The sequence below is a fragment of the Salmo salar genome, chromosome 05 (genome assembly GCF_965601325.2).
Source record: "Salmo salar chromosome 05, fSalSal1, whole genome shotgun sequence".
NCBI lineage: Eukaryota > Metazoa > Chordata > Actinopteri > Salmoniformes > Salmonidae > Salmo > Salmo salar.
This window is the reverse complement of record NC_138295.1, coordinates 61,871,915-61,899,163: the sequence shown is the minus strand read 5'-3', so window position 1 is coordinate 61,899,163 and position 27,249 is coordinate 61,871,915. Positions and strand designations below refer to the sequence as shown.

Here is a 27,249-nt window from a genome sequence, read left to right as displayed (position 1 = left end):
TCCGACCTCCCTATAGGCTGTCTCGTTGTCGTCGGTGATCAGGCCTACCACTGTTGTGTCATCGGCAAATTGAATGAGGGTGTTGGAGTCGTGCAGTCATGAGTGAACAAGGAGTACAGGAGGGGGCTGAGCACGCACCCCTGAGGGGCCTCTGTGTTGAGGATCAACGTGGCGGACGTGTTGTTACCTACCCTTATTACCTGGGGGCGGCCCGTCAGGAAGTCCAGGATCCAGTTGCAGAGGGAGGTGTTTAGTCCCAGGGTCCTTAGCATATTGATGAGCTTTGAGGGCACTATGGTGTTGAACGCTGAGCTGTAGTCAATGAATAGCATTCTCACATAGGTGTTCCTTTTGTCCAGGTGGGAAAGGGCAGTGTGGAGTGCAATAGTGACTGCATCGTCTGTGGATCTGTTGGGGCGGTATGCAAATTGGAGTGTGTCTAGGGTTTCTGGGATGATGGTGTTGATGTGAGCCATGACCAGCCTTTCAAAGCACTTCATGCCTACAGACGTGAGTGCTACGGGTCGAAGTTGTTTTATTTGGAGATTACCAACATTGCCTATAGAAATGTATCCATCACATAGTAGTTGAGAAACAACACATTTCTCTTGCAAAATGCACTAACACAATCAAAACTTAAAATAGCCTGCCTGTCACAAAATGTAATAACTCCGAAACAGTATCATTTGTCATCTGAAAATATTTATTTCTCAAAATCAACTATCACCCTCAGAATTTAGAACACGTCACAAGCATAGCCACGGGAAGTAGGGGTGCTGCTGCACCCCCTGAAAAAGCAGAATTGAATAATAATTTTTATTCACCAAAGTAGTGCACTGGGCCTTTGCTAGTCCTGTATTAGCAGACCGATATAGCCATCTGTAATGCAGGCAAAAATGCTTTTCAAGCATCTAATCTCTGAACAGATCAATTAGCTCAGTTGGTCAGGTGTGGTGCCTAGTTGGAACAAAATCCTGCAGTACCTGCAGCACTCCAGGAACAGGGTTGCCTACCCCTGTCGTAGAGGTTAAGGTGGCTAGAGGTTTCTTCAGTTTCCAGGGACCCAGGCGGTGGTCTCAAAAAAGGCCTCAGAATCCATTAGGGATTCTAGGTTGAAGTAACCACCATCAAGCCATAGGTTCTCACGTTCCTCCTGCTGCTGCGCCTCTACTTTAACATCATAGTGCCCGTTGGGTATGAAGTTTATTACTAGGTATTACTGCACTGTTGGAGCAAGAAACACAAGCATTTCTCTGCACCTGCGATAACATCTGCAAACCTGTGTGCACGACCAATAAACTTAGATTTGATTTTGATTTGAGTAGTCATCAAGCAGCCATCTTGGAGAATGAAGTAGAATTCCTGAGTTATCTAAGCTGTATCATGCATAGAATACTCATAGGATATCTATGGTTACAGGGCTTTGAATGGATAATTCAATTCCACTATGTCAACTGCACCAGATGAAAAAGAGCACTAACTTCCACTTAGTGACTCCCATATACAGTAGGTCAAATAGAGAACATCACTTGTCCTTCAATTGAACCAATTATAGAAGACAGTTCACAAACACATGAAACCACAAGGCTTTTATTCAAAAAACGCATTGTCAGGAATTAAGATGTATATATTTATATGTAAATAGATAATGCTCATATACACAGAGAGAAACATATGTGCTAGAGTCATTGCAATATTCATACACATTTAGGTGCGTATGTCCTTTCATCCATTCTCCAAAACAAAAACGATAAATGCAATGGCTGAATCACTGCTTAAAATGGACGACCCTTCGAAGCCTTTCAATGCCACCAAAATCTGAATGAGCAGACATGATCAAAAGGAAATAAAGTGTGTGTGTACCAGTTTGTATGATGAAATCCAAGAAGCCTCTGTAATATAAAGCATTGTTAGCTTGTTTAACATGGCATAACATGTTAGTTTGTTCGATGTTCATTGATTTATTCAAGACTTCCCCCACACTGCAGCACTTTTTACAGTCTGGTAGCTGGCAGCATGGGAGGTGGGGGGGGGGGGGGGGGGGTGTCCCCCTCCCTGATTTAGTTGGCGGGGTGGGGGGGTCCCTCTGGGATGAGGGAGGTGAAGAAAGTGCTGATGAAGGACCAGGAGGCTGCCAAGAAGCCGTGGTGGCGGGGGGCAGTGGGAGCTGCCTGGTCCTCTGGGCCTTCCTCTCCACTGTCGCCCTCCTCATCCTCCAGCCCTTCATCCATGATCCGCTCCTGAGATGGAGAGAAACAGGACGAGAAAACGAGAGAATAAGAGAAGGACCATCGGTTTAAAAAGCAGAGATGGAGAGAATGTGGCAGAGAGAAAGGAGCAGCTTGGACACAGACAGAAAAACAACCACACAGACAGAGACAGAAAAACATAACCACACAAACAGAGATGGAGTCCATCTTAAACAAGAAGCACCCACCATCTCCTGGATGTCCTGGTGTCTCTCTGCCTCGTCCTGATGAGCTAACCCCGCTCCTTCTCCTCCGGGGTTCTGCATCTCTGGCCTAAAGGGGAACCAACCAGCCCTGTGCCTAGTTAACACCATAAAATTAGTATCTCACACACAGATACAGTGGGCTCCAAAATGACTGTCACCTCTGACTGGCAATGCACAAACAATACTTAAACAATATAATTATAGAGATAAACTCAAAATACCAACATGTAAGAAATACTGTACTTTATTAATGTTTCAATGGAACCAACCAAAATCATACAATTATTTAATACAAATACATTACAAATACATCAAAATCAAGGTTTCATAATTATTGGCACTCCTCATTTAGTACTTAGTGCATCCACCTCTGGCAAGGATAACAGCATGGTCTTTTCCTGTAATGTTTGACAAGGTTAAGGAACACATTTGGAGGGATTTTGGACCATTCCTCTATGCAGATCCTTTCAAGATCCTTCACATTCTTGGGTTTGCACTTATCAACTTCCCTCTTCAACTAAGCCCACAGGTTTTCGATTGGATTGAGGTCCGGCGACTGAGATGGCCATGGCAGAACATTGATTTTGCTGTCACAGAAGCATTTCTGTGTGGATCTCAAGGTATGTTTTGGGTCATTGTCTTGTTGTAAAGTCCACCTATGTCCAAGTCAAAGCCTTCTGGCAGAGGCAACCAGAATGTCAGCCAAAATTGCCTATTACTTGGTGGAATTCATTATGCCATCAATCTTAACCTCTGGACCTCTGGAATTAAAACAGCCCCAAAACATCACTGACCCACCACCATATTTCAACGTGAGTATGAGGTGCCTCACCTTGTATGCATCTCTGTTCCGACACCAAACATGACGATGCTGTATCTGACCAAAACCTTCAATTTTGGTCTCATCTGACCAGAGCACCTTCTTCCAGTCATAGTTTAAATGATGTTTGGCTCCAAGCACTTGCGTCTGTGTCTTGGGGTCAGAAAGGGCTTTCTTATGGCAACCCTTCCAAAGAGCCTATGGTTGTGGAGGTGGCGTCTGATGGTGCTTTTTGAAACCTGGTGACCAAGAAGCCACCAAGGCCTGCAATTCTTTCACAGTGATTCTTTGGGATTTTGTTGCTTCTCTCACCATCCTCCTCCCTATCCTGGGGGGCAAAATGCATTTGCGTCCTCTACCCGTGAGGTTTTCAACTGTTCCATATCTTTTGAATTGTTTAATAATTGCCCTGACAGTGCTCAGTGGTATATTAAATTGTTTGTGGATCTTCTTGTAGCCTTTAACAGATTCAAAGCTCATCACTAAGCTAAGGATCCTAGGACTAAACACCTTCCTCTGCAACTGGATCCTGGACTTCCTGACGGGCCGCCCCCAGGTGGTGAGGGTAGGTAGCAACACATCCGCCACTCTGATCCTCAACACTGGAGCCCCTCAGGGGTGCGTGCTCAGTCCCCTCCTGTACTCCCTGTTCACACTCGACTGCGTGGCCAAGCGTGACTCCAACACCATCAATACCTTTGCAGACGACACAACAGTGGTAGGCCTGATCACCGACAACGACGAGACAGTCTATAGGGAGGAGGTCGGAGACCTGGCCGGGTAGTGCCAGAATAACAACCTATTCCTCAACGTAATCAAGACAAAGGAGATGATTGTGGACTACAGGAAAAGGAGGACTGAGCACATTCTCATTGACGGGGCTGTAGTGGAGCAGGTTGAGAGCTTCAAGTTCCTTGGTGTCCACATCACCAACAAACGAGAATGGTCCAAACACACCAAGACAGTCGTGAAGAGGGCACAACAAAGCTTATTCCCCCTCAGGAGACTGAAAAGATTTGGCATGGGTCCGCAGATCCTCAAAAGGTTCTACAGCTGCACCATTGAGAGCATCCTGACTGGTTGCATCACTGACCGCAAGGCACCACATAGGGTAGTGCGTACGGCTCAGTACATCACTGGGGCCAAGCTTTCTGCCATCCAGGACCTCTACACCAGGCGGTGTCAGAGTAAGGCCCTAAAAATTGACAAAGACCACAGCCACCCTAATCATAGACTGTTCTCTCTACTACCGCATGGCAAGCGGTAAAGGACTGCCAAGTCTAAGACCAAAAGGCTTCTCAACAGCTTTTACCCCCAAGCCATAAGACTCCTGAACAGGTAATAAAATGGCTACCCGGACTATTTCCATTGTGTCCCGCCACCTCTTTTACGCTGCTGCTACTCTGTTTATTATCTATGCATAGACATTTTAACTATACCTACATATACATATTACCTCAATTAGTCCGACTAACCAGTGCCTGTATATAGACTCGCTACTGTTATAGCCTCGCTACTGTTGTTATAGCTACTGACCTTTTTACTGTTGTTTTTATTTCTTTGCTTATCTATTGTTCACCTAATACCTATTTTTTACTTAAAAATTGCACTGTTGGTTAGGGCCTGTAAGTAAGCATTTCACTGTAAGGTTGTATTCGGCGCATGTGACAAATAAACGTTGATTTGCTTTATGAAGGTCTATGACCATCTGTCTCTTTTGAACTGCCAGTTCTTTTGTTTTCTTCATAGTGTTGGATGAAAAAGGGATATTGACTTTGGTGGGTTCCATTGAAACATTAATAAAGTACAGTATTTCTCACATGTTGGTATTTTGAGTTTCTCTATAATTATATTGTTTATATTTTTTCAAGTACTGTTTGTGCATTGCCAGTCAGGGTTGCCAGTAATTTTGGAGCACACTGTACAAAGTAAACAGGGTCCTTGAAAAGTATCCATTCTAATGTCAAACTGATAGTGTACAGATGAGAACTCACAAAAAGACGAGCAGCATGGCGCCTATCACCATGACGAAGCGGCCAAAGGAGGAGTAGAAATACACAATGCTGAGCAAGATGGCGGCACGACAGACCGCGTACATCCAGTCCAGCCAATCACGGTTCAGTTCGTCCTCATTTAGCACGGCCCCGCCCTGGGCATTCATCTGGATATTGGGATTGGCCGGCCTGTCCTCTTGGATGGGGTTAGGGGCGGGGTTAGGCCCCAGGGGAGGTGGAGCTTCATTGGGCTGTGCGGGTTGGGGGGAGTGGGTGGGACTGGGGGAGGAGGGAGGTGTGGAGGGGGGCTGTGAGGCTGCCACTGCTGCTTGACTGGAAGAGGGAGAGAAAGAAAGACATAAATAAGTATTAGCGGTTAGAAGCCAGTGAATATAACTCATTCCAACGTAGAGAAGTCTGTGGCCCTTATGGGTTGTTAGGATTGGGCGCTAAGTGCAGACGACTCTGACTTACTATTGCATGTAGTAGTGGCGTGCATACATCTGCTGCCACCAGAGGACCTGCATGGGCATGTACATGGGGTGGGGGGGCACACCTGCAGCCATACCCCCTTGTACCGGGACCTGCATCCCATCTGGCCTATGGAGGAAAAACAGTCACACATGCAATCAAAAATCATGCGCACACAATATTTTCAGCATTTTTCCCACCATTTTTTTGGGGTTCTAAATTGAATTTCACTTATTTTCCTGACTAGGTAGAAACTGAAGTAGAATTGATCCCAATACACGAGAACAGTGCTTACCATTGCATTATACCAGTAGAGGTAGGATTTTGAGGGTTAAATTGGGGGAAGCCTCCACGATGCCTTAGTCCATCATAACTTCCTGCTACTGACGAGGCGGCGGACAGACCGTCCTGATTTGGTGTTGTGGCTTGGGGGGTGGAGCCAGCACTGTCTGAACTCTGAGTGACAAGACATACACCAATCATAAACCAGCAAAGGAAAGAGGAATAAAAGCGTTAACATATACATTGGTAAAAAAAACAATGCTACTATGGGAATAAGGACAGCTGCAAAGTAGGGCTGGGCGGTATAGAGTATTTTACTATATACACACACACACCGGTATTGATGCACAGACAAGCTTGGGTTTTTACTTTACCTTGTATAACAGTATTTCAATGTTTGGTTTGTTAAATGTGTTATGCCACTCTGTGTGTAATGTCGGTTGGTTCCTACCCTGTCACAATAACCTCTCCCTCGCCTTTTCATTCATTGTGTCAATCACTGGATTCAAAGTGCCCACTATATTCCAACTTTTGGTTTTAGTTTCATTGAATGTCCAAAGCCCTATTAAAAACCCTTAGAATGTATGTGTTGCCACCCCAGGGTCATGCACTACTAATAAAGCATATTTAGAACTTGTAATGTTAAAAAACTCAAATACCTAAGAAATGTGAAAAATATTGTGATATATTTTGGTCATGTCGCCCAGCCCTACCGCAAAGACACCAAACGGATACGTTCCAAGTCACTGAGTAGAAATGTAACATATAGACCACACCACCCACTCCATTCCAAATGACAGAGCATTCTGTTATGTGTTCTAGACATTTAATTTCTATCTGATTGAATTGTTGAGCTCCACAGAATGACTCCACACCATTAGACGTACCCCAGAGCTGGAGCTGGGGTCAGAGGTCACAGGGCTGGGGGTGGAGCAGTGGGGCGTGGGCGAGGCTGGTGGGCTACGGGAGGCACACACCAGGTGCATCATGTGATAACCCTCCTGCTGTAGGCGGAAATAGAGGGTTGGATGTGGGGGAAAAGGAGAAGGGCGTAATTAATCATTTGTTTCTGTTTTGGTGATTAGAGGGCGTGAGAGTGAGAGCGAGCGAGGGAGGAATTTCAGGGAACAGGCTAGAATTCAGGGACAAAGCCAACCTCAACAATGTTGCTTCCTACATCAGATCAGCTATTGTTATATCGTCACAGTCTCTGCCTCACGCTCACCCTCTCTCTCAGACACACAAGGGGGTGGGCCCTATTCAATAAAGGCTCAGCAGTCAGTTGTCTGTTATGTTGAGTGAGGTTTCTGTGATATTGCATACCAATTCTAACATTTCAGATATAGTGTTAGTCCACCATACTCCAAACTTCTCGACCATATGCCACAGCAGAAAAACAGAGACAAGGTTGAGAGTGGTCTTTACCTTCCTGAGGACATCCCTCAGCTGCAGGTGGTCCTGGAGGAGATGGCCCGAGTATACCAGCCGCTGATCCTTGGATGACTAAGACAACACAACTGTCATTCTGAGAAAGCCTATGTTGCAGAATACACAACTAGATCATTTACAAATCACATAGTTTGGGTTGATAAGCCCTAAATGCAAAAATGATGGAAATGTTACATGCAAGAACAATGGTGCTGAAAGTATATCAACAAGGTGGTAGGGCAATATTACATTTATTAATACAGAAGTACTATTGCAACCATAGACCTAAATGTTTGATTGATCTGATACAGTGACAGGACATGACATTAGTAATATCTCTCGTTGGAAAACGTGCGCATTGTTTTTATGTAGATTTTAGAATATTTGCATGAAAATCTGGTACCAATTGGATGGAAACCTAGCTTGTGTTCCAGAAGAGACTAAGCATCTTCAGATTAGATTACATTAGATATGGGTAGATTACACACCTGAAAGCATACCTGCAGCGTCACAAGTTAATGCCTTATTGGGGGGATGCTTTAAAGGGATATTTTGAGAGACAATGGTCGGATGCCATAATAGTCTATTTAGAATTATTTCACATGATGTACAGTACCAGTCAAAAGTTGGGACACACCAACTCATTCAAGGGTTTTTCTTAATTTTTTACTTTGTAGAATAATAGTGTAGACATCAAAACTATGAAATAACACATATGGAATCATGTAGTAACCAAAAAAGGGTTAAACAAATCAAAATACATTTTATATTTGAGATCCTTCAAAGTAGCCACTCTTTGCTTTGATGACAGCTTTGCATACTCTTGGCATTCTCTCAACCAGCTTCATGAGGAATAGTATTGGACATCCACCTGGGAATACTAGACTATTCACATTGCTTCCCCCCCCTGCAACTTTTGTTGTCATCTATGTATTGTCACTTGAATTAACTCTACCTACATGTACATGCTACCTCAACTAACTGGTGCCCCCACACATTGACTACGAACCGGCACCCCCCAGTATATATTGTTATTTTTTTACTGCTCCTCTAATTACTTGTTACTTTTATCTCTTATTCATATTTTTTGAAACGGCACTGTCGGTTAGGGGCTCGTAAGTAAGCATTTCACTGTAAGGTCTAAACCGGTTGGATTCGGCACATGTGACTAGTAAAATTTGAAGGAGTTCCCACATATGCTGAGCACTTGTTGGCTGCTTTTCCTTCACTCTGCGGTCCAACTCATCCCAAACCACCTCAATTGGGTTGAGGTCGGGTGATTGTGGAGGCCAGGTCATCTGATGCAGCACCATCACTCCCCTTCTTGGTAAAATAGCTCTTACACAGCCTGGAGGTGTGTTTTGGGTCATTGCCCTGTTGAAAAACAAATGATAGAGGGACTAAGCGCAAACCAGATGGGATGGCGTATCACTGCACAGAATGCTGTGGTAGCCATGCTGGTTAGTGTGCCTTGAATTCTAAATAAATCACCAACAGCGTCACCAGCAAAGCACCCCCACAACATCACACCTCCTCCTCGCTTCACGGTGGGAACCACACATGTGAAGATCATCCGTTCACCTTCTCTGCATCTCACAAAGACACAGCGGTTGGAAGCAAAAATCTCAAATTTGGACTCATCAGACTGGTCTAATGTCCATTGCTCGTGTTTCTTGGCCCAAGCCCCTTATTGGGGCCCTTTAGTGGTTTCTTTCCAGCAATTTGACAATGAAGGCCGGATTCACACAGTCTCCTCTGAACAGTTGATGTTGAGATGTGTCTGCTACTTGAACTCTGTGAAGCATTTATTTGGGCTGCAATCTGAGGTGCAGTTAACTCTAATGAACTTATCCTCGGCAACAGAGGTAACTCTGGGTCTTCCTTTCCTCTGGCGGTTCTCATGAGAGCCAGTTTCATCATAGCGCTTGATGGTTTTTGCGACTGCACTTGAAGAAACTTTCAAAGTTCTTGAAATGTTCCGTATTGACCGACATCCATGTCTTAAAGTAACGAACTGTTGTTTCTCTTTGCTTATTTGAGCAGTTCTTGCCATAATATGAACTTGGTATTTTACCAAATAGGGCTCTCTTCTGTATACCACCCCTACCTTGTCAATACAACTGATTGGCTCAAATGCATTAAGGAAATACATTTCACATATTCACTTTAAAACAAGGCACACCTGTTAATTGAAATACATTCCAGGTGACTACCTCATGAAGCTGGTTGAGAGAATGCCAAGAGCATGCAAAGCTGTCATCAAGGCAAAGGGTGCCTACTTTGAAGAATCTCAAATATATTTTGATTTGCTTAACACCTTTTTGGTTACTACATGATTCCATATGTGTTATTTCATAGTTTTGATGTCTTCACTATTATTCTACAATGTAGAAAATAGTAAAAATAAATAAAAACCCTTGAATGAGTAGGTGTCCAAACTTTTGACTAGTACTATATGTAAATGTGGACCTACGCACATGTAAAAGCAAGCATTTCAAATCCCCAAAACGTAGTCTATGCTCAGAAGTGATAGTTGGGTTTCTGTTTTGTTTTGTGGTCAAGACGCAGCAAGATAGTGCTCACAGATAAACAACGTGGCAGAGAACCCAATGTGTCATTCATTTTGGAAAACCTTACCCTTACAAATGAACTATTAAGATAATATCCCTTAATTAATCCCTTCAATTAGGATGCTTGGTTGGTTGCTGTGGTTACACAGTTTTGTTCTGCTTTCCCAGGTGGATGTCCAGTTTTGAGATTTACTTAACAGCTGTGACATCTTTCAGTTTATGGAGCCCAGCTAGGAAACAATTAGACTGTCTACAGCTTCCTCTGGTTATAGAAAGTGCTAAGATGAACAACGCAATTACCTCACAAATGTATAACATGAAAAATCAGGGCTTGTTTCTTACTCAATTTCTGAAGAAGTCTACTTCAATACTATATTGAACAAAAATATAAAACGCAACATGTAAAGTGTTTGACCCATGTTTCATGAGCTGAAATAAAAAGGTTGCAGAAATGTTTCATAAGGCCACTAAAATGTGCAGTTGTCACACAACACAATGCCACAAATGTCTCAAGTTATGAAGGAGCTTGCAATTGGAATGCTGACTGCAGGAATGTCCACCAGATCTGTTGCCAGAGCAAGCTTTAACTTCCTGACTGATGTCTTGAGATGTTGCTTCAATATACACACATAATTTTCCCTCCTCATGATGCCATCTATTTTGTGATGTGCACCAGTCCCTCCTGCAGCAAAGCACCCTAACAACATGATGCTGCCACCCCCGTGCTTCACGGTTGGGATGGTGTTCCTTGGCTTACAGGCCTCCCCCTTTTCCCTCCAAACATAACGATGGTCATTATGGCCAAACAGTTCCATTTTTGTTTAATCAGACCAGAGGACATTTTCCAAAAAGTACGATCTTTGTCCCCATGTGCAGTTGCAAACCGTAGTCTGGCTTTTTTATGGCGGTTTTGGAGCAGGTTAAGTCAATATAGGACTCGTTTTACTGTGGATATAGATACTTTTGTACCTGTTTCCTCCAGCATCTTCACAAGGTCCTTTGCTGTTGTTCTGGGATTGATTTGCACTTTTCGCACCAAAGTACGTTCTCTCAGAGACAGAACGCGTCTCCTTCCTGAGCGGTATGACGGCTGCATGGTCTCATGGTGTTTATACTTGCGTGCTATTGCTTGTACATATGAACGTGGTACCTTCAGGCGTTAGGAAATTGCTCCCAAGGATGAACCAGACTTGTGGAGGTCTACAATTCTTTTTCTGAGGTTTTGGCTGATTTCTTCTGATTTTCCCATGATGTCAAGCAAAGAGCCACTGAGTTTGAAGGTAGGCCTTGAAATACATCCACAGGTAAACCTCCAATTGACTCAAATTATGTCAATTAGCCTATCAGAACATCTAAAGCCAAGACATTATTTTCTGGAATTTTCCAAGCTGTTTAAAGGCACAGTCAACTTAGTGTATGTAAACTTCTGACCCACTGGAATTGTGATACAGTGAATTCTAAGTGAAATAATCTGTCTGTAAACAATTGTTGGAAAAATGACTTGTGTCATGCAAAGTAGATGTCATAACCTACTTGCCAAAATTATAGTTTGTTAACAAGACATTTGTGGAGTGGTTGAAAAATGAGTTTTAATGACGCCAACCTAAGTGTAAGTAAACTTCCGACTTCAACTGTAGGTGTGGGTTTAGTGACTATGCATAGGTAACAAACAAACAGCGAGTAGCAGCAGTGTACGGGGGGGGGGGGTCAATGTAAATTGTACGGTGGCGATTTTGATGAATTGTTCAACAGTAATGGCTTGGGGGTAGAAGCTTTTGAGGAGCCTTTTGGTGACTGGATGAGGGTGACTGGAGTCTCTGACAATTGTATGGGCTTTCCTCTGACACTGCCTATTTATAGGTCCTGGATGGCAGGAAGTTATGCCCCAGTGATGTACTGGGCCGTTCGCACTACCCTCTGTAGTGCCTCACGGTCAGATGCCAAGCAGTTGCCATACCAGGCGGTGATGCAACCGGTCAGGATGCTCTCGATAGTGCAGCTGTAGAACCTTTTGAGGATCTGGGGGCCCATGCCAAATCTTTTCAGTCTCCTGAGGGGGAAATAGTTTTGTCGTGCCCTCTTCACGACTGTCTTGGTATGTTTGGACCATGATAGTTCATTGGTGATGTGGACACCAAGGAACTTGAAACTCTCGACCCGCTCCACTAAATGGGGGCCTGTTCGGCCCGCCTTTTCCTGTAGTCCACGATCAGCTCCTTTGTCTTGCTCACGTTGAGAGATAGGTTGTTGTCCTGGCACCACACTGCCAGTTCTCTGACCTCCTCCCTATAGGCCGTCTCATCGTTGTCGGTGATCAGGCCTACCACGGTTGTGTCGTCAGCAAACTTAATGATGGCGTTGGAGTCGTGTTTGGCCACGCAGTCATGGGTGAACAGGGAATACAGGAGGGGACTAAGTACATACTCCTGAGAGGCCCCAGTGTTAAGGATCAGCGTGGCAGACGTGTTGTTGCCTACTCTTCCCACCTGGGGGTGGCCCGTCAGGAAGTCCAGGATCCAGTTGCAGAGGGAGGTATTTAGTCCCAGAGTCCTTAGCTTGTGATGAGCTTCGTGTGCACGATGGTGTTGAACGCTGAGCTGTAGTCGATGAACAGCATTCTCACATAGGTGTTCCTTTTGTCCAGGTGAGAAAGGGCAGTGTGGAGTGCGATTGCGTCATCTGTGGATCTGTTGGAGCGGTATGCCAATTGGAGTGGGTCTAGGGTGTCCGGAAGGATGCTGTTGATGTGAGCCATGAAAAGCCTTTCAAAGCACCTCATGGCTACCGACGTGAGTGCCAGGGGGCGGTAATCATTTAGGCAGGTTACCTTCGTTTCCTTGGGCACAGGGACTATGGTGGTCTGCTTGAAACGTGTAGGTATTACAGACTCAGTCAGGGAGATGTTGAAAATGTGAGTGAAGACACTTGACAGTTGGTCCGCGCATGCTTTGAGTACACGTCCTGGTAATCTGTCTGGCCCAGAGGCTTTGTGAATGTTGACCTGTTTAAAGGTTTTGTTCACATCGGCTACCGAGAGTGTTATCACACAGTCATCCAAAACAGCTGGTGCTCTCGTGCATGCTTCAGTGTTGCTTGCCTCGAAGCGAGCATAAAAAGCATTTAGCTTGTCTGGTAGGCTCGCGTCACTGGGCAGCTCACGTCTGGGTTTCCCTTTGTTGTCCATAATAGTGTTTGAGATGCTCTGGATTGACATGCATTATTGCATGTTCCAGTTCCCACCAATATCCAGCAACTTCGCACAGCCATTGAAGCGGAGTTGGACAACATTCCACAGGCCATAATCAACAGCCTGATGAACTCTACGCAAAGGAGATGTGTCGCCCTGCATGAGAAAAATGGTGGTAACACCAGATACTGACTAGTTTTCTGATCCACCCCCTTACTTTTTTTTAAGGTATCTGTATTCCCAGTCATGTAAAATCCATAGATTAGGGCCTAATTAATTTATTTCAATTGACTGATTATGTGAACTGCAACTCAGTAAAATATTTGAAATTGTTGCGTTTATAGTTTTGTTCAGTATACTTTGCAGGTACTTTTACTGTAGTTATTCCTTTGAGAGTTAGACCTAGAGCTGAGCTGGAGCAAAAGCCTGCACACCCAGTAGCTCTCCAGGCAGACGGTTCCCCCTGCCCTATCCACTCCCCTTAGTTAATGGAATGGTGGGGATGAGGAAACCAAAAAATGGCAGTACCAACTCACCGGCTTGCTTGGGTACACATTCGAGATGTGACTCTTCAGTTTCTCTACCGTCCAGTTGAGAAAACAGTTTATTGTCTGGTCGTCATACTTCTGGTTGGGGGCCTTGATGACTAAGGTGACGGGACTGTCAACTGCTCCTGGGTCCATGGTTCATATTAATAGGTGTGTCAAGGGGATGGGAAAGGACAGGGCGCCTCCTACACCTGAGGAGGAAGACTCCCTCAGATCCTCTTCATCATTGTGATCTCAAGTCCAGCTCAGCCAATGACTGTGGTGGACAGGGTATTATCCCCTCTAAAGAGCTGTCATTGGCGGGGAGATGGTTCTGTGTCCAATCACAATGTAATCCTGGTGGAGAGTGAAGCAGCTATGTTTCTTGGGGTTCTGTCAAATAGAGAAAGTGATTAAGACAATGCTTCTCAAACAGTTATGAATCTGAACGTTTTGAATGTCCTTACTTGTGGTACTAACTAGGCTACTCAAATGTATTGACATGCACAGATTGACAGTCTCTGGAATTGTTTATGTTAATTTATCATTTAAAAAGACACTGGGATATTGGCTAGCTAGCTAATACTTTTAAATGCTTTTATAATGTAATTAATGAGTGAGACACAGCATCCTATGTATGGCCAGTTGAAGAAAATATTATTGCTCAAGAGCTTAGTCAGCATGACTATATTCAACAGACAAGTCACGGATAAACACAGACACTGGACCTCTGACACCCCTGACCTAGCGAGCAACAATTCAGGGGGAGACATTCGAGTTTTCAGAACACCTGTCGCGTTGCGTCATACAGCTGTCAAAACGAGCCATCCAGCCAGAGACTAGTTAGCGAGCTACTTGTTTATTGTTTACACTAACCACCAAAACTAGTCTATGTAGAAAGTAATTGTATGATGTTAACTACTTTGGCATTTCTGACAAATAGACGTTCGTTTTACGAGTGCTGTGCCATCAAAGCTCCAGAGATTAGTGTTGCTAGTTAGCTAGCTACCTATTAGCCAAGCTAACATTACGTTAGCATATCATGAAATGTTGGTATGCTACTTCTCTTGATAATACGAACGACGTGACAGTATCCGGGACATGAGGTTTATTCATACACAACGTTAACTTACTGTAGATTATTTGAGTATTTTTTACCCCTTTCGACTGCTCCTTCCCAGTTCGACAGTTTTTTTTTGGTGAGTCGGGGCGTGATACCGGAAACTACGTCATAATATTCCACTGACAGCTAGTGGGTACCAATCGTAGAGACAGATAGAGGACACTATAATAACTCACAGGTGTTAGTCGTCCAACGAAAATATTTGTAAATATATTAGAAATATTGATGAGAAATGTACATTTTGTCAATCTGGGAAATAATCACTTGAGCATTTGTTTTTCCAAGGTGTGTATAAGACATGTTCTGGGTGGATCTTCTGATTTGGGAGGGACATCCATCTGCAAGCTTGTGCTGTTATTTTTGTTTTTGATAGTGCAAGATTCTCAACTAACGACAAGTATGTGATGAATTGATTATAATTCTTACTAATTCTTCTTAAATTGATTAAATTCCCCCCCAATCTACACACAATACCCCATAATGGCAAAGCAGAAACAGGCTTTTAGAAATGTTTGCAAATGTAGAATTTTTTTTTTTTTTAATGAAATATACATTTACATTATTCAGACCCTTTACTCAGTACTTTGTTGAAGCACCTTTGGAAGTGATTACAATCTTGAGTCTTCTTGGGTATGATGCTACAATCTTGGCACACCTGTTTTTGGGGAGTTTCTCCCATTCTTCTCTGCAGATCCTCTCAAGCTCTGTCAGCTAATTTCAGGTCTCTCCAGAGATGTTCGATTGGGTTCAAGTCCGGGCTCGGTCTGGGCCACTCAAGGATATTCAGAGACTTGTCCTGAAGCCACTCCTGTGATGTCTTAGCTGTGTGTTTAGGGTAGTTGTTCTGTTGGAGATGAACGGATGGTGGCAGCCATTTTTTTTGGTACCCTTCCCCAGACCTGTGACTCGACACAATCCTGTCTCGGAGCTATTATCCTCAGCATAAATGAAATATCTTATAGAATTCTATACAGCAATGTTGTTTGTGATTTACTGATTTTTTTACTATGTCAATGTTTTGACTGAATAGCTGAATAGGGCCATAAATTCACTCCGTTGTTTTTGTGTGACAGTGCTCTCTTTCCAGGGGCTGAAATTAAATTTAAATTCCATCAAGTCAGGAGATAAATTGAAATGTATGAATGAAAAGTGTCATTCCCTTTCAATGAGAACGTTTTCCATTTTGGAACTAGAATTTAAATTTGCTTTCACCGGGTGTCATGGAGGACAGGTATGTTTGTCAGGAGGGGTGGAGGGGGTATTACTGAAATAGACCCCTGTAGTTAGTGGAAAAGTTTGTTGGTCAACGTGACTTCTGCAGGAGCTCTCCTCCCGGTGTAGTGATGACCTCATACTAGGGAAAATAACACAGCAGTGAAGAGTAGATATTGGATATTGAGACAGAAATCAGATTTACACAGATTAATTGAGCGCAGACACAGCAAATTCGCATAGACAAGTGAATCAAGCCCAGACAGGCAGACATGACAGACCGATAGACAGAGACCACAGACAGACAAGAAAAGAAAGACAGACTAAAAATAAAGACCTTGTGGAATTCAATGAGGTTGGCCAGTGACAAAGCTGTTCTGGTCAGCTTTCTCCAGAGACATCCACCAGGAAGTGTTTGAAGCCACAGGTGGTGCAGTAGCTCAGGGTGTAACCCATAGAGATTGATAGAGGACTCAACATAGATATTTATTTTGTTTTTATACTTAACCAGGCAAGTCAGTTAAGAACAAATTCTTATTTACAATGACAGCCTACCACAGGGAAACCTGGATGACACTGGGACAATTATCTGGTGCCCTATGGGACTCCCAATCACAGCCAGATGTGAAACAGCCTGGATTTGAACCAGGGACTGTAGTGATACCTCTTGCACCGAGATGCAGTGCCTTAGACCACTGCACCACTCAGGAGCCCTCACTTATAACTATTTTTTCGCATGGACATTGCCATTGAGGGCGTCCACCATTTTAAAGTAGTCAACTGGCAGGGGGTTCCTTCGGGTTGGGAGCAATCAGCCAATGACTTCCAATTTAAATTGGGTGCTATGGTTTGTAAATGGCTTTAAACTATATAACCACTATATAGTGGCCACAATAAATGAATGACACACAAGATTTGGTTTCAGGACTAAATCAGCAATATTAGCTTTACACTTTATTTAAACACAAAATAAGAAGAAAATTGATTACTTTAAAATTGAGATCGTGTCAATGGCGCTGCCCATGCTGTTGCATACGTTATAAGAGCAGGTATGCAAAGATGAGTCTTCTATCTATCTCTATGGTGTAACCCCAGATCTGCTCCCTGGTTCGAACCAGGAAGCATCTCTCTGAAGCATTCATCAGCAAAGACTCAGACTCCTGGCAAGAGATAATGCCTACAGAGAGAAAGAGAGCCAGCTATGACCTTATATCTGTAGTTATAGGGCCAGATTACAGTAATTTCCATGTGTATCTTCTTGGGAGTGTACTGTCAAGGGTGGGTATCAGTGCCTTTCAAAGTGGTCCTATATAGGCTAATTAAGAACTAGTAGGCCTACACTACACATATGCAAAAACGTACACAGACATACATGCACAAATATATGTTTGTCTGATGTCTAGTGATGGCAGAAGAGTAGGGCTCATGTGAATATTGTTGAGAACCAAGAGGTGTGTTCAGGAGATAGCAATGTTACAGAATGTTCTGAGAAAAAAAGTATAAAAAAAGAATATTCAGATTCAAATATTTTGTGTGGAGATACATGATTATCTTTCAGGTAGAATAGGGAATCATATTAGCTCTATCCATTACCGTTCTACCTGAAACATTCAAAACATTTCACCTCACTGAATAGACCCATGACTCCTTACCCAGTGGGCAAAACTGGTTCAAATTATGTCATAATGACGTCGAACCAAGAGAGAGGAAGGAAGGAGGAAGCTGGGAGATGTTGGTTCATAGGTGAATGGCAATATTGTGCTACATTTTTGTGATGTAGGAAATGCAGAAGGAAAACCATGTGGATTCATCGTACACCAATCATAGGAGTTAATCCATTTGTTATGATTAAGACATCATTCATTTTGTTTGTTTAGAATTGTCATGTCTACACCTGCTCTCTCCACCGGTCCTGGCAACCCATCTATATGCACATCTGTCAACCTTCATTACGCACAGCTGCGCCTCATCATTAGGCACACCTGGACATTATCACCTCCTTGATTATTTCCTATTTATCTAGTACTCCATTGTTACCACCCACCAGGCAATGTTGTTTATTTTTCCATGTTATACGCATCTCTTGTTTTGTACTGTGCGATGGTCTTAGTCAATAAACTCACTAACTGCACTTGCTTTCTGACTCCCTGCATCTATGTTACAAGCATTTAATCAGCCCAGATGTATCCTGGCAAACAAGCTTTCAAAATAATTTTTGGAATGTCATGAAAACACTTGTGCTCAGATTTAAGTTGTTTATACTGCTTGGTTATTATTTATTACTATAAGTGTAACATTTTATGTTATATAATATTAATCCAAACTTTTCCAAACCCACTTTTTTCTGAAAGAAATGTTAAAATTCAAGCGTTGGCTCAACTGAATAAAAACGTCCTTCAAATAAGCAATTAAGTTCAACTAAATTATTTTTATGTATTTAATTATTCCTTTTTACCCATGTCTTATGTAATGTATCTTGGCCCTCTTTTATACATTCCTTACCGGTGTTGTATCTTGTCTTATCTTGTGGACACTATTATGCCTCTTTGGGGGTTTAATTTAACATGTTTATAACTTGAACGAGTATTGTAATAAGATCAAAATGAATAAAAACAAAAGTCATGTGACCTGTGACCTACCGATGAGGTGAATCCACCTGCTTGTCATGCTAATGTCGTGCGAATGACTGACAAAACATCACTTAAATTAAATGCACTAATCTTCTAAGCTTGTGAAATAGTCCACGTGACTCTGTGATAATGTGACACTTATAGCTCAGACACACTGGTAGGATTGTCAAACGTTTGCCTGCCCACAGTTCTTAGCACCTCTGAACAGTGTCAGCAGTCAATATCTTCTGTGTTCACACAGCAAAGACCTTGAATTCATCAGCCACCTTGTTAAAATACTCCAAACCAGAAGGTGGCAGTAGCATTGTATGGCAATGCATGTCTGTGTGTTTTGCTTATGGTTTAGATTGAGCTAATGTTGCTATTTTGTAGAAAGCCTTGTTTATACTAGCCAGATGGCCACAGATAGATAACTACCTAGCAAGATGATGAAGAAATAATTGAATTCAATCTCCATAATCCCATACTGCCAGTCCATAGCCGAATGTTTAGCTAGCTAGCTAGCTAGCTAACGTTAGCATATTCGCTAGCTATCACAACATAAATGACACCACTAACTTGGCATCTAACACAGTCAGCTGTTTCATGGAAACTAGTTAAATAATAGTGATGTAATTATAATGTCAATACTAGCCATAGTGATTTGCTAGCTTGGAGGAAGTATTTAGTTCAGATTCAGTTTCAGAGTGTTTAATAGTCACATGCACATGGTTGCAGGTGTGATTGTAGGGTACAGTGATAATCTTAGGCTTCGATCTCTAAGTGGACTAAAATAATGAAAATTGTAATAAAAAACAGCAATAGAAATAACACTATATACATAACAACTGTGGCAGTGGTGAATGAATAAATGTCCTTTGGGGTGGAGGCAGAGTAAAGACTGTTGAGGGGGTGGGGGGGAATGTCCATAGTGGGAGTGTTGTGTGCATTGTGTCTGTGTCAACTTCCACAAGAAATATAATCCATAAAATATTTACAATCTTCATTATTTTATAGTCCTAGTTATATTCAATAAAGTTTTTTCATGATTATTGTATTTATTATTATTATTTGATTTAAGATTCTGTGTGTCCCTGATATCACTTCCCACCCTGTTAGTTTGTTGTTCTCCATTTAAGAAAACAACCCCTTCCTAAAATGACACCACATTCAGGAAGTGTCATAATTTATTTGGTGTGAAAACAATGGTGCAAAGCTAAATAAATACAAACCCTCAGTTTTATCTATTTGACCATGTTTCATGTTGTTTGTATGTCCCACTCATTCATTTCCACCCTGCTTGGCTAAAGTATAGATAAAATTAACAACATTTAAAAATGTTAAAATATGTTTGATAGAGAAATTAAAACGATGTTTTAGTGTTCACCATTATGCTAGCTCAATCTTGCCCATTCACAGAGCTACGGCTAATTTAGGCTCCAAATTTCCTGAGCTTGACCAATATGTTTTTCTGAGAGTCAAACATTACCTTTTTTTGATAGAATACTAAAAAATTTAAAAGTAATTAGGCAAAAAGCAGTGGTGGTAAAAGTACTCAATTGTCATACTAGAGTAAAAGCAAAGATACCTTAATAGAAAATGACTCACGTAAAAGTGAAATTCACCCAGTAAAATACTACTTGAGTAAATGTCTAAAAGTATTTGGTTTTAAATATACTTAAGTATCAAACGCAAATGTAATTGCTAAAATATAATTAAGTATCAAAAGTAAAAAATCATTTAAAATTCTTTACATTCAGCAAAACATACAGCACCATTTATTTTTTTGTTTACATTTACGGATCGCTATGGGGCACGCTCCAACACTCAGACATCATTTACTGCATGTGTTGAGTGAGTCCACCTATTCAGGGGCAGTAGGGTTGACCAGGAATGTTCTCTTGATAAGTGTGTGAATTAGACCATTTTCGTGTCCTGTAAAGGATTTAAAATATAACGAGTACTTTTGGATGTCAGGGAAAATGTATGGCGTAGAAAGTACATTATTGTCTTTAGGAATGTAGTGAAGTAAAAGTTGTCAAAAATATAAATAGTAAAGTACACATAGCCCAAAAAACTACTTAAGTAGTATTTTCAAATATTTTTACTTAAATACTTTACACAACTGGCAAAAAGCTACCATCCCATAGCCTACATTGCATATGAAGTGTGACTGGCTCATCCATTGATGTAGAAAATGCCCTCTTTTTTTACTTTTTGTGTTGGCTCCCCCACGTCTGGGTTCGTGCTCTCTGATTGGCTCAAAGTCAAGTTGTTGGCGCCTATTCTACAAGTAGAATTGGTAGGTTTGTCGCTACGGTGGCGATTCGCAGCCGATACCGCTTTTGTTGTAGCAAGAGCCTAAACACTGCGATAAGAACCGAGTGATACCTAGTGATATTATAGGTGTGTTTAATGGTTTAAGTATTAAGGGTACTTCCAAAACATAAAGAATACACTACTAGGCTTTACAACACCTCAAATGGCCCCCATTTCTGGCACACACAATGCAACATGTGATCGATAATAGCTGTCAATAAAATGTGATTGATAGGGTCTCTAATCAATAGGGTTCAAATCCAGGTCGCATTACAACTCTTGTGAGGTGATAACTATCTTCAATTGATGTCATCTGGCTACTGGAAATGCATCAAAAAGGTTTACAAGTTCATATGATTTTGGAATCTTGTTCAACTTTAATCTAATGAATTCTACATACAAGTGAGGTGAGTAAATATAAAGTATACATATGCACATGTATCTGTGCATTTACCAAATCAATTTCTGCAATTTTTCTGTTCCAATAAATAACTAAATAGCCACATAAAACAAGTTTGCCCTCTTTTTATGTCACAATTACTATAGTTTGAATTAATAACAATTGTACTACTTGTGTGAGATTCAGTAAAACTGTTTTTAAATTATCTCAATTCCTGAATGTGTTTTATAAATGTTGTTTATGACTGACTTATTTACCATTGTGCCTATGTGACTCACCACCTGGATTCGGTCTTTATGTAGCAACATTTGAAATTGTGTTTTTTACATGGGTTAAAAGAAGAGCTACAAAATGGTATATCATACACTACATTTGAGGAACAATGGGTAAGTGATTCTGCATTGAAAGTTGATCAACTTGCAAACTCACTTTTGAGAAATTGGCCTTGAATGTCTTTGTCTACACCCATTCAGCGTCGTTCACACCCATCTAGTTTCACTCTCGGAGCACACACTTGACGCTCTGGCGATTATTTGTTTACCTATGGATAACATGAACACAGCCTAACCGGCTCTGCTGGCAACAATTTCATTACATTTTTTTGCAGACGTTTACTGACACCGGCCATATTCAAAGGGTGTTGTACACACGTCACATAATATTAGCTAACGAGCCAGCCAGCTAACGTTAGCTAGTTAAACAACAATGCCACAGTGCTGGGCATTTAAAAATGTATTCTGATTGTGAATTCATTCAGATTCTGGAACACACAGATATTGATCCTCATTTTCAGTCGTAGAAAAACAAATTTTACTCAAGTATGACAATTGAGTAAACATATCTTAATAGAACATTTACTCAAGTAAAAGTCACCAAGTAAAATACTACTTGAGTAAAAGTCTAAACGTATCTGGTTTTAAATGTACTTAAGTACAGTGGAGTAAAAAGTACTCAATCATCATACTTTTGTAAAAGTAAAAATGTTATACATTTAATTCCTTATATTAAGCAGTGGTGGATGTACTTAAGTATCAAAAGTATGAAACGTTAGAGCCGGAAACACAAAAAGCAAAAAAGACAGACCTTTTATTCATTTTGAGCTTTTCTAAAGGTAACAGTTTTACTTATGGATGCCAGAGCTCAGATTTAAAAAAAAAGGAAAGTGGATTCTCAAATAGGAAACACTTCAAAATACATCTCTTACAGACAAAATAGAATTATGCCTTAATAATGAAGGAATATAGCCAGTACACATAAGCACTTACAATCACTGACACTTTGCTTTACAAAAAAACATCCTATAATAGAACCCTATACATAAAAATAAAATGTTTAGCTCATCCAAAATACACACAACCTCACTGTAGGAATATGAGGACATCACCACTGATGGAACTGTATTAGAAATCAGTGTGTCAGGTCATGCCTTTAACAAGGACACCTATAACTTGTGAATTTTAAACATAAATTAACAAAACGCATAAGGCATCCGTGTCCGTGGGCTTGCTAGTGTTAAGCTGTCATTACTTGAAGAATTTACGGTTCATCTTCAGTAAAATATTGTTTTCAAAGTTTCTGGAATCCAACCTTGATCTCCTGGGGCTGAAAACAAGTCATGCAATGCTGAACAGCCTTTCACAGGCAGCTGATACAGGTAAGGGTGCGTTTAACCTCAGAGACAGCTTACAGACTGCCGGGAAGGACTTGAGCAACTCCATATGATCAGCTGAACAGGCCAGGTATCCGTCCAGCTGTTTGGAGCTTTCTTATGCTTGAGATGTTTTCATGGCAGAGAAGTCGTCCTCATCTGATGAACTGGTGCCATAACCTAGCTGCAGCAAGGGTTCTTCCAGGTGGTCCTTTATGTAGTCCATTCCTGAAATACAAGGAAGATGACAACGGAAATCATGCTGTTATGAGCCTACATTAATCCATCCCCATCTATATAAACCAGGCAACAGGGCTAAATAGGCTACCCATTGGACTGAACCACAAAGTCAGGAATTTAGTTTAAATGGGTGGTTCTCAAATCTATGAAGAGTCATTGTACACTATACACAGTTGTTTATGAATAATAAAATACTGTTAATTAACCACGTTGTCTTACCCATTCTAATGGTGGCGTCATCCTTTGTCCACGTTGTTTTGAATTTGGGGAGAAGGATTGCAGCTGGTATCAGCTCAGGGTCATGAAACATGTGGCCGAAGCGCTTCTTCTGTCCCAGTTCTAGTGCATTCACCAGAGGCTTACAGTACTTCAGGGACAACTTGAGTCGGTCAAGTTTTGTGATCAGCAGGTTGATAGTTGGAAGAAGCCACCCCATCTGGACATTGGTTTCAGCCTGCAGGATGTTGATGGCCTTTGCGACTGGGCTCATGGTGGCAGTATACTCTGTGAGGAAGGCGAGTTCAGCTGGATTGAACCTATGAAAAAATACACATATAATAATACTGTGTTTCCTAACCCTATACAAACAGGACCACTAACCATTTCACCTGATTTAACGACAGTAATCAATGGCTGGATGAGTAGTTGACTAAATGGATCGATGGTGGTGTATGGCTACAACATGTGAAACAGTTATTAGTCCCCAAGCAAAGGGTCAGGAAACACCAACAGATTTAAACAACATTCAAGATCTTAAATTATGACAAAAATAATACATAATCCTTACTTACATTGGAACCTCGAAGTCTTTGCAGAGTATACTGACGGCCGCCTCTCCTTTGTCTTTGACGATCCTCAGGAGTCTTTCTACAGTCATGAACCAGGAGTTCCACCTTGTAGCATTTAGGCGCAGCAGCTGGAGGTCGCTAGCATCTTCAACCTTTTCGGCTGCAGGTGTGGATCTTCCGCATTTGTTCCAAAGTGCTGGCACTTGCCAAATGTTGAACGGGACACTTTTTTGTAAGCCTCACTGGATGTTGCTTTCAGGGCATGGACTGTAGACACTAAGTTGAGTAGGTGGCAAGCACAGAGCTGGTGCTTCGGCAGCTGGTACTCAAAACCATCATCTTCATTCAGGATCATTGCCACATCAACAAACTCCACTTCTTCCTCTTCACCATCTTCCTGTCCTGGCTGAGCTGCTTCACCACACACTGCCTCGTTGTTTTCATTTTCTCCAAAAACTGGGAAAGCTTTCAAGAAGTTAGAGCCGTTGTCTGTTGTTCTCACAATCTTAACTCAGATTTCAAACTCAAAATAGATGTCATTTAGGGCACCTGCCAACACATCAAAGGTATGAAATCCTCTCAACCGTTTACAGGCCAGGGCTGCAGAGCATGTGTTGAGACTGTCAGGGTCTATCGTGTGGGCTGCAACACCAAAGAAACTCTGGCTTCTTGCAGACCAGCAGTTGGTGGTGGCGATTTGGTCAACTCCTCTCATGCCCTCTGTCACCTTCTTCTTCATTTCCTTGGAGGCTTCAATCCTGAAGCGCAGTGGGGGCCTTGATAAGATATTTGAGTTAGGCTGCAGATAATGGACAAACTCTCTTTATGGTTCGTGTTCTACAACATCGAATGGTTGGAGCCCTTGGACCACATACTTCACCACAGCTTTGTCGATGGATTCTTGTGACACTGTCTTCAGTAATGTGCTCTGCTTGATGGTGGAAGGAGTCTTAGGGGCATGTTCTCTCTTCAGTGTGTTTGCAGTCTCTATACTTCTTAAGATTGTATACATGCTTTCTCTGAAATAAGAAAAGGAAAAAAGAGAGACAATTACTTAGCTAGATAACTACCATCACTGAACACTTAAGGTTTAGGAGCCTAATTTTAAAGCTATAAACAGTTAAGTGAGAGTTTGTGACCACCATTTAATATTACAATGAGAAAAAACGATGTTAATTGATTTAGCAAAGTAAGAACAACTTTATCAACTAACACAAGGAATAAAATGGCCAGCTAACTGGGTGTTAGCTAACATTCAAAAGCTAATATTAGTTAGCTAGCTAACTTGATCAGGTGTTTAGAGAAAATGTATTTGGCTAGACTAATGTTAACTGTTAAAAATGTGCCCAGATTCGGAAACTACCAGTTAGCTAGCTTGTTAACAAGTTAGCGCATGTCAGTGTAGTTAGATTGCGTTAGCTAGCAAAGCTTTCGAATCTGGTCACATTTTAGCCAGCTAAAGTAGGTAGCTACTAACTAACTAGTGATCTATTTAGGTATAGGTATAGGATTAGTTAGCATCAACTAACACTGCTTGTTGCATTAGCCAATGTGGATTAGTATGCACACGTTATTCTAGCTAGCAAGCTAACAGTAGACTTTAAAAAATATATATATAAAAAATTAACTAACAGTAGACTTAGCTCAATGTGTTTTGTAGGTTCGACGGCGAGTTCAACGCTAGTATTTCCTGAAATGTTGGTAAACATAACATACATGTTATCCGGTAGGATGAATCCTTCATTCCGATAAACTAAAACAACATTTATTGCAGATACAGCCAAGGGTGTTCGTTCTCATCAGGAGGTGGTGGTAGAGCGATGTCGGACACGCTTGGACAAAGTGCTGCTGAGAAAACATTTGTTGTAGATACAGTCAAGGGTGTTCGTCCTCACCAGGAGGTAGTGCTAGAGCCATGTCAGACATGATTGTGCGTTGATGGCTGTTTTGCAAGTGACAGGCTCCCGGTGGGTAGGGTTTACACTTTTAGGACCCTTGGATTTGCCAAACTGATGAGGATTGGATCAACTCTGCATGTCGTCGCCTGCTGCCTAGCAAAACAAGTTCACCCATTAGTGTGCCGACTCGCCGATGTTGCTTGCATCTTTTTTTCAACATTATTCGTTTTTTTCTTCCAGTTTCAGATTGATTTGATTTTGTTGCGAGTAACGTGTTTTTTATGTAGGAAAGTAAAGTAAAAGTCGACATAAATAGTAAAGTACAGATACAGCAAAAAACGACTTAAGTACAGTAACAAAGTATTTCAACTTCGTTAGTTTACACAACTGATTTTCATTTGTTTTCAATGAAATATATTTCAAACCATACTTTGCATACTGTACATGCGCTACACACAAAATGATAAAATCAAGATTACATGGTCTCGAAACAAGAAGGCACCATTCACACCTGTTAGCTGTTTTAATCTGTTTTATTGTCTCCTCCATTAAGTCAATGAGCTGTAAACGTATGGACAGTACCTGAAATAAAAAAACATTAATGATGCAATGATTGTGTTGAGGAGAGGGTGGGGTAAGTGTTAATTTTGTATGTGTGTCACATGGTTAAGGTGATTAGGCCAGGGGAGGGGGGAAGTGTGTTGCAAATGACCTCCTTGAGAGATGAAAATGTCTTGTCTTCCAAGGGAACACCACACCCCACTATTCCAACTTTCTCTTTAGAGTTTGGTATAAAAACGGCACTGCTGACCTCCAGTGTCAGAGCTCTATAGCAAGAAACATATCTTAGATCCACAAGTTATTCAGTCACAGAGACTGAGGACTAGACCAAGACTAGAGCAACCGACACAGAGCTAAACAACAGAAATGTCGATGGACTGCAGCATTGGTGAGGATAAAATCAATGGATTTTGGGCTTCTGGATTTAAGCTTTTTACTTTTAAGATCACAGTTGTGCTGTTTTTACCTACATTCTCTAAAAAAAATGTATAGTCTAGTTACAATCAGGTTTGCCTTTTTGCATGCATCTATGTGCAGCCTAGTGGTTAGAGTGTTGGACTTGTAACCAAAAAGTTGCAAGTTCAAATCCCCGAGCTGACACAGAGGTACAAATCTGTTGTTCTGCCCCTGAACAAGGCCGTGTTCCTAGGCCGTGTTCCTAGGCCGTGCTCCTAGGCCGTGCTCCTAGGCCGTGCTCCTAGGCCGTGCTTGAAAAAT

At 41.7% G+C, this 27,249-nt stretch overlaps 2 protein-coding genes across 7 annotated transcripts; both read right to left on the bottom strand.

The window, feature by feature from the left end:
* Positions 1-1,574: 1,574 nt before the first annotated feature.
* herpud2 (HERPUD family member 2) lies at positions 1,575-14,979 on the bottom strand. Of its 3 annotated transcripts, none has more exons than XM_014200880.3 (9): positions 14,868-14,979; positions 13,744-14,127; positions 7,448-7,525; positions 6,910-7,026; positions 6,036-6,196; positions 5,744-5,869; positions 5,270-5,602; positions 2,438-2,549; positions 1,575-2,240 (listed from the first exon to the last, which is right to left on the bottom strand). In XM_014200880.3, the coding sequence occupies exons 2-9, from the start codon at positions 13,888-13,890 to the stop codon at positions 2,061-2,063; spliced, it is 1,254 nt and encodes a 417-aa protein (XP_014056355.3). In that variant the 5' UTR covers positions 13,891-14,127; positions 14,868-14,979; the 3' UTR covers positions 1,575-2,060. The 3 variants fall into 3 exon arrangements, with proteins under 3 accessions (XP_014056355.3, XP_014056357.3, XP_014056356.3); XM_014200882.3 differs by having other exon boundaries at positions 2,438-2,522; XM_014200881.3 differs by having other exon boundaries at positions 14,893-14,965.
* Positions 14,980-22,457: 7,478 nt separating this feature from the next.
* Positions 22,458-26,081, bottom strand: LOC106605357 (uncharacterized). 4 transcript variants are annotated; one of them, XM_014200878.3, is made up of 5 exons: positions 25,706-26,081; positions 24,949-25,092; positions 24,077-24,849; positions 23,505-23,821; positions 22,458-23,273 (listed from the first exon to the last, which is right to left on the bottom strand). In XM_014200878.3, the coding sequence occupies exons 3-5, from the start codon at positions 24,160-24,162 to the stop codon at positions 23,164-23,166; spliced, it is 513 nt and encodes a 170-aa protein (XP_014056353.1). In that variant the 5' UTR covers positions 24,163-24,849; positions 24,949-25,092; positions 25,706-26,081; the 3' UTR covers positions 22,458-23,163. The 4 variants fall into 4 exon arrangements, with proteins under 4 accessions (XP_014056353.1, XP_045574423.1, XP_082831462.1 ...); XM_045718467.2 differs by having other exon boundaries at positions 25,790-26,081; XM_082975336.1 differs by having other exon boundaries at positions 24,077-25,092.
* Positions 26,082-27,249: the final 1,168 nt, after the last annotated feature.

Coding starts and splice junctions, on each gene's coding strand:
- herpud2 (XM_014200880.3), bottom strand. CDS start 13,890: ATGGACCCAGGAGCAGTTGACAGTCCCGTCACCTTAGTCATCAAGGCC. Junction 7,027..7,447: donor TGAGGGATGTCCTCAGGAAG/GTAAAGACCACT, acceptor TTCCGCCTACAG/CAGGAGGGTTATCACATGAT. Junction 6,197..6,909: donor ACCCCAGCTCCAGCTCTGGG/GTACGTCTAATG, acceptor CTTGTCACTCAG/AGTTCAGACAGTGCTGGCTC.
- LOC106605357 (XM_082975336.1), bottom strand. CDS start 24,162: ATGACTGTAGAAAGACTCCTGAGGATCGTCAAAGACAAAGGAGAGGCG. Junction 23,822..24,076: donor AAAGACTTCGAGGTTCCAAT/GTAAGTAAGGAT, acceptor ATTTTTTCATAG/GTTCAATCCAGCTGAACTCG. Junction 23,274..23,504: donor TGACGCCACCATTAGAATGG/GTAAGACAACGT, acceptor CTTGTATTTCAG/GAATGGACTACATAAAGGAC.